Here is a 19,383-nt window from a genome sequence, read left to right as displayed (position 1 = left end):
CACAAGCTAAAGTCTTACTCCTCTTGTGTGCTGGAAAACAGTTTTATAGGATTGAAGATACAAGTGGATGAAAAACTGGACATAAGTCAGAAATATGTCCAGAAAGCCAATAGTATCCTGAGTTACTTCAGAAGTGTGGCCGGCAGGTTGAAGGAGGTGATTCTGCACCTCTACTTTGCTCCTATGAGAGCCCATCTGGACTGCTGCATCCAGTTCAGGGGTCCTGAGGACAAGAAAGTCATGGACCTGCAAAAGTGAATTCAGAGGAGGGCCCTGAAAATGTCCAAAGGATGGAAGGTTTCTGTTATAAAGTCTGAGAGAGTTGGGGTTGGTTTTGTTGGATGAGGGAAAGGCTGTGGATGTTGTCTACCTAGACCTTAGTAAAGCCTTTGACACAACGTTCTCCCAGAGAAACTGACTGCTCATGGCTTGGACAGGCATCTCTGAGGGAAGAACTGTCTAGATGGCCAGGAGCAGAGTGGTGGTGAATGGAGTTGAATCCAGTTATTGGACAGTCATCAGTGATATTCTCCAGGGCTCAATGTTTGGATCTGTTGTGTTTAATATCTTTATTAATGATTGGGACAAGGGCATTGAGTGCACCCTCAGTACCCTAAGTATTCAGCTGACATCAAGTTGAGTGGGACTGTTGGGTAGGAAGGCTCTTCAGAGTGACATGGAAGGACTGAATCCATGGGCTGAGGCCAATTGTATGAATTTTAACAAGACCAAGTGCTGGGTCCTGCACTTGGACCACAACACCACCATGAACCTGGACCACAATACCACCATAGGCTTGGAGCAGAGTGGCTAGAAAGCTGTGCAGAGGAAAAGGACCTGGAGGGTGTTAATCAACAGCAGCTGAACATGAGCCAGCAGAGTCTCCAGGTAGCCAAGAAAGCCAACGGCATCCTGCCTTGTATTAGAAATAGTGTGACCAGCAGAACCAAGGAATTGATTGTTTCCCTCTACTTGGCACTGGTGAGGCCTCACCATGAGTATTGTGTTTAGTTTTGGGCCACTCAGTCCAAGAGAGACACTGAGATGCTGGAATATGTCCAGAGATGGACTCCTTCACTGGAAGTGTTCAAGGTCAGATTGGATGGGGTTTTGAGCAACTTGATCTAGTGGAAAATAACCTTCCTCATGCCATGGAGATTGGACTAGAAGATCTTTGAAGATCTTTTCCAACACAAAACTTTCCATGATTTTACAGTTCTATCACTTAGCATGTTTTGGGTGCGATTCTTTGAATATCTGAAAATAAGGCAAGTAATCAAACTAAATTTTCCACTCTACAGCTTTAGACACCTCATCTAGTAAAAGAGATATGTAAGATACGTAGATATATCACTTCCTGCAGCTGCTGGTTCCATTCCTTTTGTCATGGATGGAACAAAAACAGTGCCCAGCTGGATGACTGTTAAGAATTCAACTAGGAAGAGCTATAGTGATCCATCTATCCTTCCTTTCTAAATAATTAGTTGCCTGATATTTTGCAAAGCAACAAGATAAAATTTTCCAATGAAAATAACAAAATCATAGAATCATAATGGTTGGAAAAGACCCTTGAGAGCATAAACTCCAATTGCGAACCTCATACTGCTAAGTCCACCAATAAACCATGTCTCTCAGCATCTCATCTACATAGCTTTTCAATATCTCCAGGTTTGGCCACTCTCTCACTTCCTTGGACAGCCTGTTCTAATGTTTAATCATCCTCTCAGTGAAAAAGTTGGATATCTCCAATCCAAACCTCCCCTCGTGGAACTTGAACCCATTTCCTCTTGTCCTATAATTGTTTACCGGAAACATCAACCCCCACCTCACTACAATCCCCTTTCAGGTAGTCATAGAGAATGATCATGTCTCGTCTCAGCCTCTTCTTCTCTAGGTTAAATAATCCCATTTCCCTTAGTTGCTTCTCATCAGACTTGTGTTCCATACCCTTTATCATCTTCATTGCCCATCTCTGGACACACTTCAGCACCTCAACGTCTTTCTTGCAGTGAAGGGCCTAAACTGAACATGACATTCGAGGTGTAACCTCAAACGATGTAAAATTTGATATGTGGTAAAAATTAGAGCTATTGTTTGTACAAATCTGTTTAATTTAGTCATTTTAGAGGCAATTTACAGCATAAGAAGTGTTCTTTACTTTTCCAATTTTCTTAATACAATGGGTCCAGAAATAATTCTGGGGAGATTATATGATCACAAAATTCCAAATTTCTGATCAAAGAGAGGAGAAGCAAAGCAAAAAATTAATTTTAATCAAAAATGGGCAAGTATCAACAAAGTTTAAGATAACTCATTCCAGATTACATTCTGATATGGTACATAGGCTACCCACAGGGAAGGATACAGAGCAGATACTCCTCAGTCAAAGATATTCCTCAGTCAGATGCTCCTCCTCTCAGTTCAATCAGAACTGAGATTGCATTTCCAACATTCTTTCTAAGAGTCCTAATGAGAGAACATTACTGGTAGTTTGTGGAAAAAAAAAGGTCCAATAATTAGTGATTTTTTTCCCAGAGGAAAAACATTCAGTAATTTTTTTTTGCAAACAGCTCAGGGCAACTCAGATCATATTTCTTCCCCATAAACAATTAAAAAATAATATAAGAAAATACAGAGACATGTAGCTTGCATGTTTACCAAATCTTATCTCATTGCAAAATTATGCCTTATATTCTTTCTGCTTTATCTATTGCCTTTGTTAGTATCTTTCCATCCAGTCCTGAATTTTTCGTTTAAGCATGACAAGGTGAATATATTTCTTTTCCCATTTTTCTAGCCAAATCACCAATATCTCTAGAAAACTTTATAATGTTTCTGTATCCTGGCTGACATCCTTAATGTTGACAAGTTCAAAGTCATTTGCAAATTTCATTAACATTGTTTACTCCCTCTTCAGATCATTAAGGAAGAAGCTAAATATGATAGATGACAGTGTTTAGCACATCATATGAGCATCTTTGCACTTGAGCATCTCTCAGTCAAAAAGGCTTTCAGGTCCTTTAATCATTCTGCCATCTGCTCTTTGGCCAAAAAGCTTCTACTCTGTGTCCTTCCAAGAGAAGCCAGAACTCAAGAACAACTACATATATTTTTAAATGCCTTCCTATACAAAGACCTATCTGAAGTGTTGTTATCTGTAAGCATTTTGCTGATGATCTTCCTTCTAACACCTAAAACAACAGCAGCATGTAAAGCAACAGCGGTGCACAAAATGCATTTCCTATGTCAATGACACCCCTGAAATGATACAGATTAAAGGACACTTGACAGGGAGATCCAGCTTTATGAGCATAGACTGATCTTCCTGAATGCTCTGAACACTCATTAATCTGCCACGCCAAGTGCCAATGCTGAAACTTGGAATCTAATGTCAACTGTACTATAGGATCAGTTACCCTTTGATCTGTCCCTGCCTCAAACATTCAGGTTATGGAGGATCTTTTTGAAGAAAATACATTTGTTCATAAAAAAAAATATGGCATGATTCAGCTGCTAAACATACTGAAAGTAAATATTGATAAAAAAATAACGAAGGGACATAAGTCTAACACACTTATTGTCTTACTAACATAAGAGTGTAATGTATAGTAGCGAGGTGGAGGAGGAATATCTTAATAGTCATTCGATAGCCCATGTGAAACAACCTGGCCATTTCAGTCCACGTCCAGGTAGATTCATCCATCCACTTCTTTGATTGCTTGAAGACAGTTTGAGGTTTTTTCAGTATATGAGTGTGCTATAGAAATGTTTTGCTACTCTGTTATCGGAACAGTCAATAAAAGGAATATTAATACTAAAAAGGGAACCACTTAATAACATTATAAATATCAGGAATTATAGTTAAAAATAAAGTCTTAAATTCCTAAAAGATCAAACTTCATCTGCAGTTGTTGCCTTTCATAAAGATTTCGGGCTAGATGTGGCAAAGAATGTAACTATCTCGGATACATCACAAAGTCTATACTTTGACTCCTGACGCTTATTATGGGATATCAGTCTCTGTGTTTGGTACCAAGTTCTCTGTCTAATATCTGAACAGAGCAAGGTACTTCAACATGTGATTCAGAAAGTCTTTGTGTTAAAAATGCACAAGTGAAAAAAGGCAGCTAAAGATCACATCTTAAAGTATTAGTGTTCCCTTGATTTCCCAGTCTGAACCTTATTCTGAAAATAGACCTTTTTCTTTTCTGTGAAGAAATTAATATAGGAAGAGGTTAGAGGTATTTTCATACCATAGCCTAGTAACTACAGTATGCTTCCAGAACACATGGAAAATTTATATCCCATTCTCTCTTTAGTCTGAGTGTATTCAAAGTTACAATCTTCAGATACCCAAAAAAATGTCATATTCATCAAAGCATAACCTATTTTTCTTAGAAAGAGGGTAGAAAGGACATAATACATAATAAGTGAGACCATAATCTACCCATCCAATTAAAATTATATTTCTGGTAAAAAATAACTCAGGATGTGTGGCTCATTTAATGCAGAGATATCTTGTACGTACTTAAATGATTTGACTGTGAGGAAGATGTGATAGTTACAATTTCATATTTGACAGCAATTGGATCCTTGCTTAAGGATCTCCATGCCTGGAAAAGTGATGGAACAACTTATCCTAAGTGTTATCTCCAGGGATATAAAGGACAAGAGAGTCATCAGGAGCAGTTAACGTGGTTTTACCAAGGGGAAATCATGTTTGGTCAACCTGATAGCCTTTTATGAATATGTAACCAGGTGGATAGATGGTGGTAGTGCAGTGGATGTGGTTTATCTTGATTTCAGTAGAGCATTTGACGCTATCTCCTTCAGCATCCTCATAGCAAAACTCAGAATGTATGGGCTGAATGATCAGGTAGTGAGGTGGATTGTTAACGGATTGAAGGGAAGAAGGCAGAGAGCTATAATCAATGGGGTAGAGTCTAGTTGGAGGCGTGAATCTAGCAGAGTCCCTCAGGAGTTGGTGCTGGTACCAGTACTGTTCAATATATTCATTAATGATCTTGGTGACGGAACAGAGGGCACTGTCACCAAGTTTACTGATGATACTAAACTAGGGAAAGTGTCTGACACACCAGAAGGCTGTGCTGCCATTCAACGAGACCTGTACAGGCTGGAAAGTTGGATAGGGAGAAATATAGTGACATTCAACAAGGGCAAGTGCAGAGCCTTATATCTGGGAAAAAATAATCCCTTGTACCAGTACATGTTGGGGAATGAACTGCTACAGAGTAGTGTAGGTGAAAGGGACTTGGGGGTCTTGGTGGGCAGTAGGATGAGCATGAGCATAATGTACCCCCATAGCCAAGAAGGCCAGTGGCATCCTGGGATGTATCAGAAGGGCTGTGTTTAGTAGGTTGAAAGAGGTTCTCCTCCCCCTCTACCCTGCTCTTGTGGGACCACATCTGGAATATTGTGTCCAGTTCTGGGCCCTTCAGTTCAAGAAGGACAGGGAGCTGCTGTAGAGAGTTCAGCACAGGGCCGCCAAGATGATGGAGTGAAGCATCTCCCTTCTGATGAAAGGCAGAGGGAGTTGGGGCACTTCAGCTTGAAGAAGAGGAGACTGAGGGGAGATCTCATTAATGTTTAAAAATACATAAAAGGTGGGTGTCAGGGGAGTGGAATCAAGCTCAATGATGTCCAATGATAGGACAAGGGGAAAAAGTTAAAAGTTAGGATATAACAGGTTCCAAAGAAACATAAGGAAAAACTTCTTCACTGCGAGGGTGACAGCAGTGGAATGAGCTGACTGGATGTGTTGTGGAGTTTCCTTCTCTGGAAACATTTAAAATCCACATAGACAAGTTCCTATGTGCCCTACTCTAGGTGCTCTGCTCTGGCAGGGTGTTGGAATTCCAACTCTTAAGATTCTATGATTCTGTGATTTTAGGTTTGCATTTTGTTGGCACCACAATATCTTATGCTAGAATAAGTAAATAACATTTCAGAAATTACAGAAATTTATTAAGGTTAAATAATGACAAATTCTCAAAGCATGTGGTTTGTCTACCTTTTTGAATTGAAACAATGATGAAGACTTCAACGTTTCTCCTAGAGAAATTTGATGTATGTATAAAGTTCTGACAAAATGAAATAAGGTAACGCTACCTATCTTGAAAAAGAAAGTGAGAAAAAAACTCAGTCAATGTAATTTCATCTCTGCAACAAATAAACAATTATTCTCAAGAAATGGACAATTTCCTTCTGAAATAAAAATATGTATTCTTCAAAAATAAATCTTTTCAAGCCAACCTAATTTCTAGTTTGAAGAAATTGCAAAGACTGGGTGACAGTACGATAACATCACTAAATATTTCATTATTGTACATGAACATTCTTGTAAGCACATTAGGAAGATATGAATCTAGATGTCTCTGTGTTAGGTGCACAAGTGACTTCAAAACTTTATTCAAACTGTATTTCCCACTTGTTAGCTTTTCAACAGGAGAAATAAGCTCAATAGTGGCCTTAGACATCTGCCTTGAATCAGTTTTTCGTTGATGTTTCCAACACTGGTTTGAATTATGATAAACAGAGTATAGTTATTAAATCTATAAAGAGTTCCATGCTGAATGAAGGTGCTACCAGAATGGAATAATCTGTACAATTTGAAAACCACTTGTACCCCTAACATATTTCAAATGCATTTTTCAAATATTCTTCTAAGATGCAGTCTGCCAAGAGGAAAAAATTATCTAACATGTTCCTAAAATGAGACTGTCTCTACAAAACTAGTTAGTCACACAGTATAGGCCTTCTCATCCTACACAGTATGTTTTAAGCATGATTAATATCCCCCAAGAAACTTCATATTAATCCCTTCAAAATCTTTTGACAAGAACTACTGGGAAATGCAGTCATAGATCTGCCTTCCAGTTAGTACTCTAAATATTCATGGATTCCTCACAGACCTTGCTGATCTCAGAGTTCAGACTGGGAGAATAATGAAAGTAACTTTTGAACCAAATGAACATACTGAAAATGAACGTGCACAATCAGTTAAAGTCAAATTAAGGTACTCTCTTTGGAATAGCCTTGCCATCATCTGCAATTATTGTGAGAAATATTAGGTAAACATGTTACATATATAGAGTGACTGTTACTGTAATAAACATGATGTGGTTATTGTCACAACTAAGTAAATGGGAATATTTGTGAGGCAAAACTATCAGGTTTCATTCAATCTATTCAACATAAACGTGGCCCTCATTACTGTAGTTATTTGAATTTCTCTCAATCTATAATACATTTATTCTCTCATCACCACTGTCAAGAAAAACATTTTCACTTCCATTTCACATGAGGAGATAGGGAAGTAAGAGAGGCACCTACCAGAAAATTCAAAAGATTAATTGAAGACTTTCAGTATCCATCTAATCCTGGAACTGTTCTGCTTTTTGCTGGGTGACTTCAAACAGTGCTTATTAATTGTAGCAGCAGAATAGAATATCAAGTGAGTTTCAGAAAGGCCAGTTTCAAACCATAGCAGAGTTAAGAATTAACGTTACATGAAGTTATGCTTCAAGTTGTGAATATATAGAGGTATAATGTTGTTCACTTGTAGAAGGGGTCAAGTCTTTTGAGAAACAATAATTAATAGCCTAAGCCAGAAGTAGGACTGGGTCTAAACACCAGTGAAGAAACTTCATGCATCTGCATCCCTTGGGAGTTTACTACACTCACAATGAAGGATGCATAATCCTAGACTGAAGTATTCCTTCTACAAAGCCCTGTCCTTTCTGACATACCATTTGTCTCCTGAATGAAACAGTCGCCAGTTCTATCCTGTCAGTATAGTATATAGTATATAATATCCTGTCAGAAAAGTATAACCCTAAATTAAACAAAAGTTTGGGTATCCCTAGAGTCCACTAGGAACTTTACTTTCATTAATTATTTCATTTTGAAATGAAATGATACAGGAAACATCTAAGGGAAATGGTCTAGGGTCAGGTAGATGGAAAGAGCTATTTCATAAACAGAAAGTAGAGAAAAATTTTAATCTCTCCAGCCTGAAAAGAGTTGTCAGAGATGGCAGCATGTTCCTGCAAAAGTTGTCAAGCTTGGAATCATTTAGCAAACATTAGCATCATGGAGCACTTCAAAGATTGCTCAGTGGACAAGGCCACAAAGCTGCAGACATACCAGTTAACAGGATGGATCAAAGGAAGCATACAGTAAAGGCTGTTTCCAGACTACTCCTTTTTCTCACATAGCAGCAATGTTCAAATGAAGATTTTTTTTAAAGTTATGAAGTGATAATTTAAAAATAAACAGAAGTGAGGTGCATTAAACTGTGAAACTAGGTCATTTTTTTAAAGAGGAATTAATTTATTAATTCAAAATAGCCAAGAGAAGATGAGAAAGATAAGAGAAATTTTGATATCAAAGTGATACTTCTGAACACTCTTAGATAAGGAGGTATCAAACAGATATATTGAATTTGATTAAATACAGTTATCTTTGGCGCATATTGTGTGTTACTTCGTTAAAATTATTTAAACATTAATTATTTAAACAAAGACCTTATGAAAGGAGCCAATCAAAATACCTTTGAATGCAAAATTCTGGTCAGCAAATATCTACTAGCTGAAACTTAAAAATCTCACAGACAAGAGCTTACCTAATTTCCAAATAAAACTTGTCAAAGATATTTTTAAATGGAAAAAGCTCTTCACAGAAAAAGAAACTGTATTTATAGTCAATATGATATGTGATAACTAATTAACTTCATATTGACACATCTTATGGTATCGTCATCTATGAAGCGACCTTTTGAGTCTGAATTTTATGAACACTTGTCAGTAGATAAATACTGTTCAAAAAGCTTTCACTTTGAATAGAAAAGATTAAAATTCATAGAAATAAACATATGAGTTCTCTAAGATCAAATAGATAGCTATGGACAGAGTGCAAACTGCAGTGATCAGTGGTTTATGTCTTTTATAAGGCCTTAGCTACTAGATCATGTCATGCTTCTGACACTCCTTTACTACTTTTTAGTTCTCTGATACCTCTCCAAGTCTAGACAACATTTCCTGGCTGTTTTGCTTGAATAGTTGTTCCTTTGGAGAAATCTACCCTCAACACGATCCTTTGGTTCTGTGTGAGGAGCAACAGACAAACCTTCTTGACAACTCCTGTCAAAGACCATAACCTCATAGCAAAAAAACCCTTATGTGAGAACTAATTGCATATAACAGTCCATATTTTCAAGAGGCTTTCCATTTTAGCTGCATACTGTGCTGTGCCACAATTCTGCAGTGGCCCTGTGAAGAAGCTTCCTAACAACATGGAGTCACACTCATGAGGGCCTAGTGGAACTGGGACATGTTCTGTATTGGTGTCCTTTCACCAGAGCAGCATTTGACTACCTCCTTTCTGAGATTAGTTTGTAAAAGAGTAGTATCCTTGCAAATATATGTGCATACCTATATAATACATATTTACCGAAAATTGAGATTTAATATCTTATCAGGAAAGATTACAAAGGCCTTGAAATTGTTATCTAACACTCAAGATAGCTGAGGAGGAACATCTCAGTCTCTGAATGATTATTGACAATAAAACCTAGATATTTAAGCATAACATATTTTGAGGAACAATCAATTTTTTTGTTTAGTTGGTTGGTTTTTTTAGCATACATAGATAACTCCAGAATTTCAGGTACATGTGATTTGATTTAATTCAATTTGGTTTGTATTAATTAGAATGAAGTCACACTTTGTTGTCCTATGTTATTTGCAGACATTACGGTACCATGAAGGCTGTGATTTTCATGTTATATCAGTGTCATGTGGTTGCTGAAGCTCCTCAAGAGGTTTTTATTGTGTCCCTATTCTTAGTAGTAATGAAACTTTAAGAAACTCATACAGTCATTGCAATTAAATGTCAACAACATTTAGCAGGTACTACTGGTATTTTGCCTTAATTAATTTGAATTGTAGCTTTCAAATAGACTTCTAATATTAGCACTTGAGAAACTATTCTACATCCTCATATCCCCAACTTTCAGGAAGATCATCCTGGTAATCAACCAACACACTGCCTTTCATAAATATCTTCCATTACTCCCACATGCATTTTCAAAATTATACCTACAGAGATTCTTTTAGGTATTCCTACCAATGTTCATCCTATTGATATCAATGAAACATAGCAAAGAATGAAGCCCTGTATTCCCGGTATTGCTTGCAAGACAACTATTGAGAATTTTAACATGACTTGGCATCTTCTCTGTGGCTCAGATACAACAGAGAATATTGTCCTGGTTTAGGCCCATCAGGGAACAAAGGCCACAATTAGCCTCCAGTACCGAAGAGGCTGAGGATTGCTCGAGGGCAGGGAGGGCTTAATTGCCGCTTAAGGTTCAGGACAAAACAGACCAGGCTACTCGGTTTGGGGAAGAAAACAGAAAATAATTTAATGCAACATCAACTAAAACATACCCACAAAAACCCAAAACATAACCAAAATGAAACAACCCAGAGTAATACATCAATGAAGAGTCCAACCAGCCTTTTTAAGAACACCTTCTTGCCACCCCTCCCCTCTTCCCGGGCTCAGAGCCCTGATCCCGGTGTTTTTACCTTGCCCCCCCCGAACGGTTAGGGGGGGCAGGCAGTGGGGGTTTCAGTTAGTCTGTTCCCGATAGCTTCTGCCGTTTGTCCTTCCTCAGGACGGGTGAACTCCACACCAGTCCTCCCTGCAAGTCCGTGGGGTAACTCACACACATGGCAGCCCTGCCCGGGCTGCTCCGACGCGCACTTATTCCAAAGGCTGCAGCTCCTCTCTGCCTCTCGTGTGGGGCTGCTCTGCGGCGTGCAGGCTCTCCAACATGGCCTGGGCCATGGCCGCCTCCCCACACAGTCCCTCGCCCATCCGGGCTCACTCACATGGAGCTGCTGGTGGCTCTCAGTCTTGCCACGGATCTCCACAGGTTTCAGGGGCACAGCTTGTATTCTCGCCACGGCTTGCAGAAGGGTCTCCGGTCTACTGCTTCTCCTTCCTTCCTCCTCTGGCTGAAGGGTCCGCGTGGTCGCCTCCATCTTGTATCACTCTTACACCTCCTGCCTCACATTTCAAATTCCCGTCCCCTAAATAGTGATGGCAGAGGTGCCAGATTGGCCCACCCGGGCCGGAGGTGGGTGTGAACCCAGGAGCCGGGGGAGGGTCCGCAAACTCTTTACCAGGTCTTCACTGCAACCCACTCCCCCTGTTACTAAGCCAAAAGCTGCTCCTTGCTAAACCAGAACAAATATTATTCTACTTGTCTATAAAAATGACAACCTGGAGAAGAGGAGAAAAGAGCAGACTGAAGAGGGATCTCAGTATTTACAAATATCTAAATGGTGGGTGTCAGGAGGTTGGGCCATTCCTTTTTTTTCATGGTATCTAGCAACAGGACAAGCGGTAAAGGGATGAAGCGAGAACATAAAAAGTTCCATTTAAACTTAAGAAAAAAAAGATTTTATTGTAAGGGTGAGGGAGCCCTGGCACAGGCTGCCCAGGAACAGTGTGGAGTCTCCTTCCTTGGAAGTCTTCAAGACCCACCTGGATGTGTTCCTATGTGACTCGATCTAGGTGGACCTGTTTTAGCAGGGGGCCTGGATTATATGATCTCTAAAGGATCCCTTCCAACCCTACCATTCTATGATTCTATGATGGTAACACTTCTGCTTAAATAAATATGCTTTGTGATAGGTAGTATTATTACCTGCTAAATGAATGATATGCATTTCTTCAGTTTCACCTGAGTCTCTTTTACACTGCATCCTGCCCAAGGCAATTTTACATCCTAAATCTCTCATAAGGTAGATTCTCATCCATGTTCACTGAAATTCTCTTATAAACCAAACAATTGTCTGATACTAATTTGGATTTGCAGCTAATGGTAAAAAACCTATTCAAAATAACTAGTTAATAAGAAATGTGATACCCCAAAAATCCCTGATCAGAAGAATGTGTAGTTCATTATTCTATTTGGATGTAGGGAGTTTTTGTCTCATATTGATAAACTTTAGTGTGATAGAGAAGATCTTTATGTAGAATCATAGAATCATAGAATCATAGAATGGTAGGGTTGGAAAGGACCTTTAGAGATCATCTAATCCAACCCCCCTGCTCAAGCAGGGTCACCTAGATCAGGTCACATAGGAACATGTCCAGGTGGGTCTTGAAGACCTCCAAGGAAGGAGACTCCACAACCCCTCTGGGCAGCCTGTGCCAGGGCTCCCTCACCTGAACAGCAAAATAGATTTTTTCCTATGTTTAAGTGGAACTATTTGTGTTCCAGCTTCATCCCATTACCCCTTGTCCTGTTACTATCTACTATAGAAAAAAGGGATGTCCCAACCTCCTGACACCCACCCTTTAGATATTTATAAATGTTAATAAGATCTCCCCTCAATCTCCTCCAGACTAAATAGCCCCAGTTCCTGCAGCTTTTCCTCATATGAAAGATGTTCCATTCCCCTGATCATGTTGGTGGCCCTGTGCTGGACTCCCTCCAGCACTTCCCTGTCCCTCTTGAGCTAAGGAGCCTAGAACTGGACACAGGACTCCAGATGAGGCCTCATCAGGGCAGAGTAGAGAGGGAGAAGAACCTTGACCTGCTGGCCACACTCTTCTTGATACATCGCAGGATGACATTGGCCTTCTTGGTCTCAAGGGCACATTGCTGCCTCATGGTTAGTTTTTTATCAATCAGCACTCCCAGGTCTCCCTCTGCAGAGCTGCTCTTCAGCAGTTCAATCCCCAGCCTGTACTGGTGCATGGGGTTGTTCCTCCCCAGATACAGGACTCTGCACTTGTCCTTGTTGAACCTCATGAGGTTCCTCTCTGCCCAAACTGTATTCTCTGCTCTGTATTTTGTTTATTATTTTCAGATTGAAAATCTTACTCTTTTGCTGTGTAATGAGGTAAGATCTTGAGAGTTTATGTTCAGATAGCTTAATTGCCTCAATTTCTGGGAAGGAAAAGCAGGAAGAGCAGTCTGCAGATTGCTTGACCCTTTTCTATCAGATTGAAGTATTGTTATGTACTGTACTATATTAAGCTTTATCTAGAAAAAAGCACAATCTGTTCTTTTTAAGCTTCTTAATAGTTTCTAGCACCAATTCATTGGAAAAGAAACTAACACATTGTAATAGTTAGACTGTAGGTGGGGATGCATATCCCAGAGTTTGAAAAAAAATCCAGCTCTGAAGCAGGGATAAGTCTTTTACTTGATGATCTAGGTGAACGTGCTTCTGCACGGAGATTGGACTAGATGATCTCTAAAGGTCCCTTCCAACCCTACCATTCTATGATTCTATGTAATTTTTTTTTTTTAAACCATTCAGAGGCATATGAGAGTAGCTTTTGAATTGGGCTTAGGGCCAGACATTTGGGTAGGCAACATGCAAGATTCAGACTGGCATCTAGCCAGAACCTGGCTGCTAGTTGTTGCTGTGAGTACAGGACATATTTACAAAAGCCACCAACTACCAAATTTTCAAGAGATGAAGGTCTGGTAAAAAACTATGATACTTCCTTCAGCAGAACCAGTCACAATATAGAGGTGCTGGTTTCCAAAAGCTGAAGTAGATATGGAATTTGGTGGGAGGAGCTGAATATAAATTGACCATATTTCAACTTCAGTTTGCATTGGTTGCTGAGTCCTTTCTGCTGGATTGGAACTAGACAAGCAAAAGTGAATCAATCTCACTCTCCTGCTGAGCTTTTGCTTGGGATGTATCTTTAAAATTTTGGTTTTTTCTACTTCTAGAAACAAAATAACTACAAGTGTAAATTACTAAGAGGTAGGCAGCTTCCATCACAGGGGACTTACAGAAGACATGACTTTGATTCCAGTATAGGGGTTCTGAATTAATTTTCATGTGGACATGAGATTACAAACTTCTCAGAGTCAGGCTGCATAAGTCCTCACCTTGTCCAACTACGAGTGCAAGTCCAGAAGTCCCTGTGTCCTCCTTGTGTCGTAGACCTGTCTGAAGAGTAGAAACTTCCCTGTCAGTGGAAACTTGCTATTTCTGTGGCAGTTTTAGTAGTACTGCTATTGAACTGCCATAGTTTCAGAATCAAATGTCCACAAGGACCCAGTTCCATACAGAAAGCATAGAGATGCTCTTCCACTGTGATCCTCATATCTCATCCTCAGGGAAATGATGTAATGTAACTTGTTTAGTTTCTCACTCCCATTGTCTCAGTGCTACATATGTACCTTTATAGATATACAGGTTTTCCACCAAAAGAATATTTCAGAGGAAATTGGTCCTAATTTGTGGTGCAAAGGGGTCTTGCAGAGAATATTTTCTTTTTCCATCAAGGAGTGTTCATTATCCCCAAAGTATAGCTCAAATTAAATATACATACCTCATCAAACTTCTTGCACAACAGAAGAATTCACTATGAATAATTAATTAGAGTTTAATCAGCAATGATCATGACAAGAGCTTCACTGATGTATTTGCATGAGTGTCCTGAAGCCAAGCTATTTTCTGCTTTCATCAAATGTCCCTTGAGCTCAAGCCATATAGCTATAGTACTCCCAGTTGGAAAACTCAGTCACTCTCAGATATGGATGGCCAGGATGTTTTTCTTCCAAATGTTAAGAACATAAGACTGCTAAATGGCCTTGGTCATTAAAAAAGTTTCCTCTCGTTTTGCATGATGCACTGCTTTCTATAGAGTTTCACAAAAACTTCCTGTCTTGGTACATCATGAGGCCATGGCATTTGTACCAGAGCAATCTTTATTTGACTGGAGAGGAGTTAATACATTGCAAGCCCTACTATTTTACAGTACTGTAATTAAACCTATACTCTCCTTCATGGCAAGCCTCAAGGTAACAGTTTGTACATTTATAACACTCAAACACAGAGTGTAGTATACAGAATACTGCAGAGATTTAGTTCTGCGAGTCAATTAGACCTAGCCATGAATTTTCCATCGACAGATTTTTGTCAGAAGATGAATTCTTTAGAATATCAGTCTCTTTGAGTTACACTATGGAACGGCTTTTCTTCAAACTACCAAATTCAGTCACAGAGTTTGATATTATTTGTTTTTATTTTCTGTTATGAAAAATTTAACAGAACATTTAATGTTTATGTAGATTGTACTAAATGATAATAATTTCGAATACAGTAGCGTGTTTCCTGTCAAACCATTTAGTTTTATTTTAGATGGCCTCAGGGCCCTGTGGAAGTTACATATGACTGACCCCCATTTTTCCTTCAGACTGACTGACTTCTGAGGCTATAATACATCTTTCATGAGGCACCACATTTTCAACCTCTAGCTGAACTGTTTCAGCATCTCATAGGAATCACTTGATGCTCATTTATCACATGAAGCATAGTTTGCTGTAAGAGCATTACACATGAGGAAGCACTGGACACCTAATTTACAACTCTCAGGAAGCATTGCAACCACAGAGTTTAAAACTCCTATGACATTTTATCCAGTCACACTTTGAATGGTAATGGCTTTTCCATCAGGCCTGATCACAGCAGGCAGGAAAATGAAAGTCATATTAGCTAAGGAGATCTGCATTCAGGTTGTTGTTCTGATTGAGTACTATTTGGAAATTTCAAGGTCTCGGTGATTAATTCCTGATATGAAATGAAGGTAATGACATTTCCTTTCTTCTGCTCTTTGTGTCTTTTGTCTATTCAAACAATAAGATCTTCAAACTGGAAACTACGTTTTCCACATTCATGTACAGTGCTGAGCCTAATACAGCCTTCGAACTCTAGCACCAGAGCAACAGGGATGATTCCCCAGCTGGGCAAGTTGAATGTCTGGTGGCTGCAATATCCAAGGTCATTAGGACAGCCCAAATCCAGTTGCCTGATTCTCACTGGTTCACATGCATTTTCATTATCAGTGCTCTTCCATACTCATAACTATGCTGGTAAAAGAAAACATTTTCCTTACAGATTCTTCTATTTGCAAACTAACAGAAAAAAGTAAAAGGAGCACCAATTTCTTGCAGCAACATTAACATTCTCAGTCTTATTCATTTACTCACTGTGTTTCTGTGGAATAATACTGAGGAATTAGGCAGTATTTTAGGGAAAGATTTCCTTCCTCAAAGGCCTTCTTATTTAAATGGGACATGAAGCAGATTTAGACAACTAGATGGAGGAGCACAGGGCACCAGACAGACAGTAGTCGGGTTGGACTAGGTGATCTCTCGAGGTCCCTTCCAACCTTTAAGATTCTGTGATTCTGTGACAGTCTTGATCAGGATGATTGTCAGTGGTATCAGTACAGACACTGTTTAAATGCTGTGACTTTTATGTAGGCATGGTAATGAAGAATTTTCCATGGCGACACAAAGTAAATAAAAATACATTTATGTGATAATATTTGTTATCAGTTTACCCCACAGGGGAAGAATAGATTGAGAGAAAGTATGATGTTTTTCCTGTTGGTTTAGTAGATATTAATTTTTTTAAAAAAACCCAAAACCCTAGAGCAGTACAATTAGTCCATCTGTCATCTCTACAATGCTAATCCGCAGTTTTGCCATTCATTCTCTCAAGCAGTTCTTCACTCACCAGTTCTTTTTTCATAGGATAAGTTTTACCTTTCAATGTAATTAAAAAATTGCTGCTTTTCACATTGCATTATGAACAAAGTCATGTTGTTATGAGTCATTGTTTTGTTTTGCTTATATTTAAAATACTTATTCTGAAGATATATTTTTAGATTTCCTGAAGTATACCCCAGAGCACTTGACCATATTTAGTCAACTTAAGGGGATCAGAAGAGACTGCAATTTATATATTGCTGTAGACATTTGGGACCAAATGCTCATTAGTATTGAGGTATCTCACAGCCTTTAATTTCAAAAGAGATGAAGGCTTCTAAACAGAACTAAGGTTTATGGAGAAATGAAATGATCTTGACTTTAAAAATATATAATCCTCTACTCTGCCCTGGTGAGGCCTCATCTGGAGTACTGTGTTCAGTTCTGGGCTCCTCAGCTCAAGAGAGACAGAGAACTTCTGGAGAGACTCCAGTACAGGGCCACCAACATGATCAGGAGACTGGAGCATCTTTCATACGAGGAAAGGCTGTGGGAACTGGGGCTGTTTAGTCTAGAAAAGAGAAGACTGAGGAGAGATCTTATTAATATTTACAAATATCTAAATGGTGGGTGTCAGGAGGTTGGGACATCCCTTTTTTCTGTAGTAGCTAGCAACAGGACAAGGGATAATGGGATGAAGCTAGAACACAAATAGTTCCATTTAAGCATAAGAGAAAATTACTTTACTGTTCAGGTGAGAGAGCCCTGGCACAGGCTGCCCAGGGAGGGTGTGGAATCTCCTTCCTTGGAGATCTTTAAGACCTGCCTGGATGTGTTCCTGTGTGATCTGATCTAGGTGGACCTGCTTGTGCAGAGGGGTTTGGACTAGATGATCTCTAAAGGTCCCTTCCAACCCCTACCATCCTATGATTCTGTGATTCTATGATTCTATGATATAAACATGATAATGTCATTTTGTCAAGATTTGTACACTGATCTCTATGCAAGCATGTTAGTATTCTTTAAAATATTTACTGTTTCTAATGCAAAAAAATCTTCTGTAAACTTTGATACATGCATGTATTTCTGTTTGCATTTAGGAAACTATGGTGAAAGTGGAATGGAAGCTTTCAAAGATATGGCAGCTAAGGAAGGGATTTGCATTGCACACTCCTACAAGATCTATAGCAATGCTGGTGAACAGAGCTTTGACAAGCTGCTACGAAAGCTTCGGAGCCACCTGCCCAAGGCAAGAGTGGTTGCCTGCTTCTGTGAAGGCATGACTGTGAGAGGGCTCTTAATGGCTATGAGACGCCTGGGACTCGCTGGGGAATTTTTGCTGCTGGGCAGGTGAGTAATGCTGTGCAATTACAGCCACTTTTTACTGACTAAGACAAACATAAAAAAAAGACATTCCAGTCAGGCATACATAAAGCACATACTTGCAGTCTTTCTAAAGATGCACATATCTAAAATATGGAAAGTAACATCAGCCATGTTGCAATGAAAAAAATACATGTGTCATTGTCTTGACATGCCAGGCACACACAGGGTTGCTTGGCCAGTGTTAATAACATTGTGTTAGGGAAGGCTGACACACAAACTTTTGATTTGTATCATCCATTTTGTTCACTGCAGTTTGAAATGCCTCATGTACATATACAGCCTGCAACTCTGCCTCATTCGAGTAACACTGTGTTAGGAATTGCTGTTGTGGCCTCTAGGTGGACCTGATATAGATGTTCCCAAAACAAAGTTGGTAACCACCACCTTTTCTTTGTAAGCCAATATGCTGACATGTGTATACTGTCCTAAAGATAGTAAAGGTAATTCTTTCTCTTAGCTCAATGATAACAGTGGTTCCTTCCCTAATCAACAAAGGGAAAAAGGAAAACTCTTTCTGATATATTCACTCAGAGGGAAAAACTCTGGGCTAGTAAGCAGAGAAGCAAAAGATACTGATGTAAACCTAATAGGATCGATGTATTTGACACATATTCAACAAGTAAACCCTAAATAAGATGAGAAAATGGTATATTGACCAGGAAATGGAGCATACCAGGAGTGAGTTAATACGGCCTGTTGCGTTTCCAGTGCATTACTTGAAGGATGACCTGATGCTGTCCCAAGCATGAACCCTATAGGAACACAAATAGAATGGTATCAGTGAAATTAGATGACCTGATGAGACCTTCAGGGAAACTTGTAAGGACTGCAGCTCTGCCCAGCTGTCTTAGAAGCTGGAACGCTGAGACTGTCCCACTGATAGAACACTTGCCTCTGTTCTCAGTCTGTCCTGTTGCACACAGCTGCCCTTGCACAAAGGGGAAAGCAAACAGGCAACAGCAGTCTTTCCTCTCTCCTTACTCTTTGGCATCAGCCTACAATTTGTTAATTTCAAATGTGAATTTCTTACTTATTTCTCTGCTTTACGGAACATTATCCATCCTTGCTTTCAAATGCATTTCTTCTCTAGGGTCTTCCATGGATTATCTTGGTCCTTTCTGAGACTGACATTCCAAGGGATAACAGTCATCAGAGTAAGATTCACCTAAACATATTTAGGTGTCTACAGTTCAGACCCTTAACATGTGAATTAGCCATCAGGATTCCATCTATGATGAATGGGAAAAAAAAGGCATCTCTAATATCTCTAGTTGAATCTGGTGTCACGTGGCCTTTACTATCTTCCTTTATCCTGAAAACACGAAATTACCCATTCTCTGCAGCAGCACCCAAATTTAGAAGCACGTCAACATTGTTTTGAAAAAATGTGTTGGCCTTTAACTCCTCCAGTCTCCCAATCATACTCGATATTGGAT

General features: G+C 39.3%; 1 protein-coding gene across 3 annotated transcripts in view; it reads left to right on the top strand.

Moving 5' to 3' along the window:
* Window positions 1-19,383, top strand: part of GRM5 (glutamate metabotropic receptor 5) — a 244,635-nt gene that overhangs the window by 94,155 nt on the left and 131,097 nt on the right. For all 3 annotated transcript variants that reach the window (XM_062020368.1, XM_062020367.1, XM_062020366.1), the window contains exon 2: window positions 17,662-17,911. In XM_062020368.1, coding sequence (XP_061876352.1) covers window positions 17,662-17,911 — 250 coding nt within the window. The remainder of the gene's footprint in view (window positions 1-17,661; window positions 17,912-19,383) is intronic.

The sequence above is a fragment of the Colius striatus genome, chromosome 1 (assembly GCF_028858725.1).
Source record: "Colius striatus isolate bColStr4 chromosome 1, bColStr4.1.hap1, whole genome shotgun sequence".
Classification (NCBI taxonomy): Eukaryota; Metazoa; Chordata; class Aves; order Coliiformes; family Coliidae; genus Colius; species Colius striatus.
The sequence above is the reverse complement of the archived record's forward strand: the minus strand, read 5'-3'. Positions and strand labels throughout refer to the sequence as shown.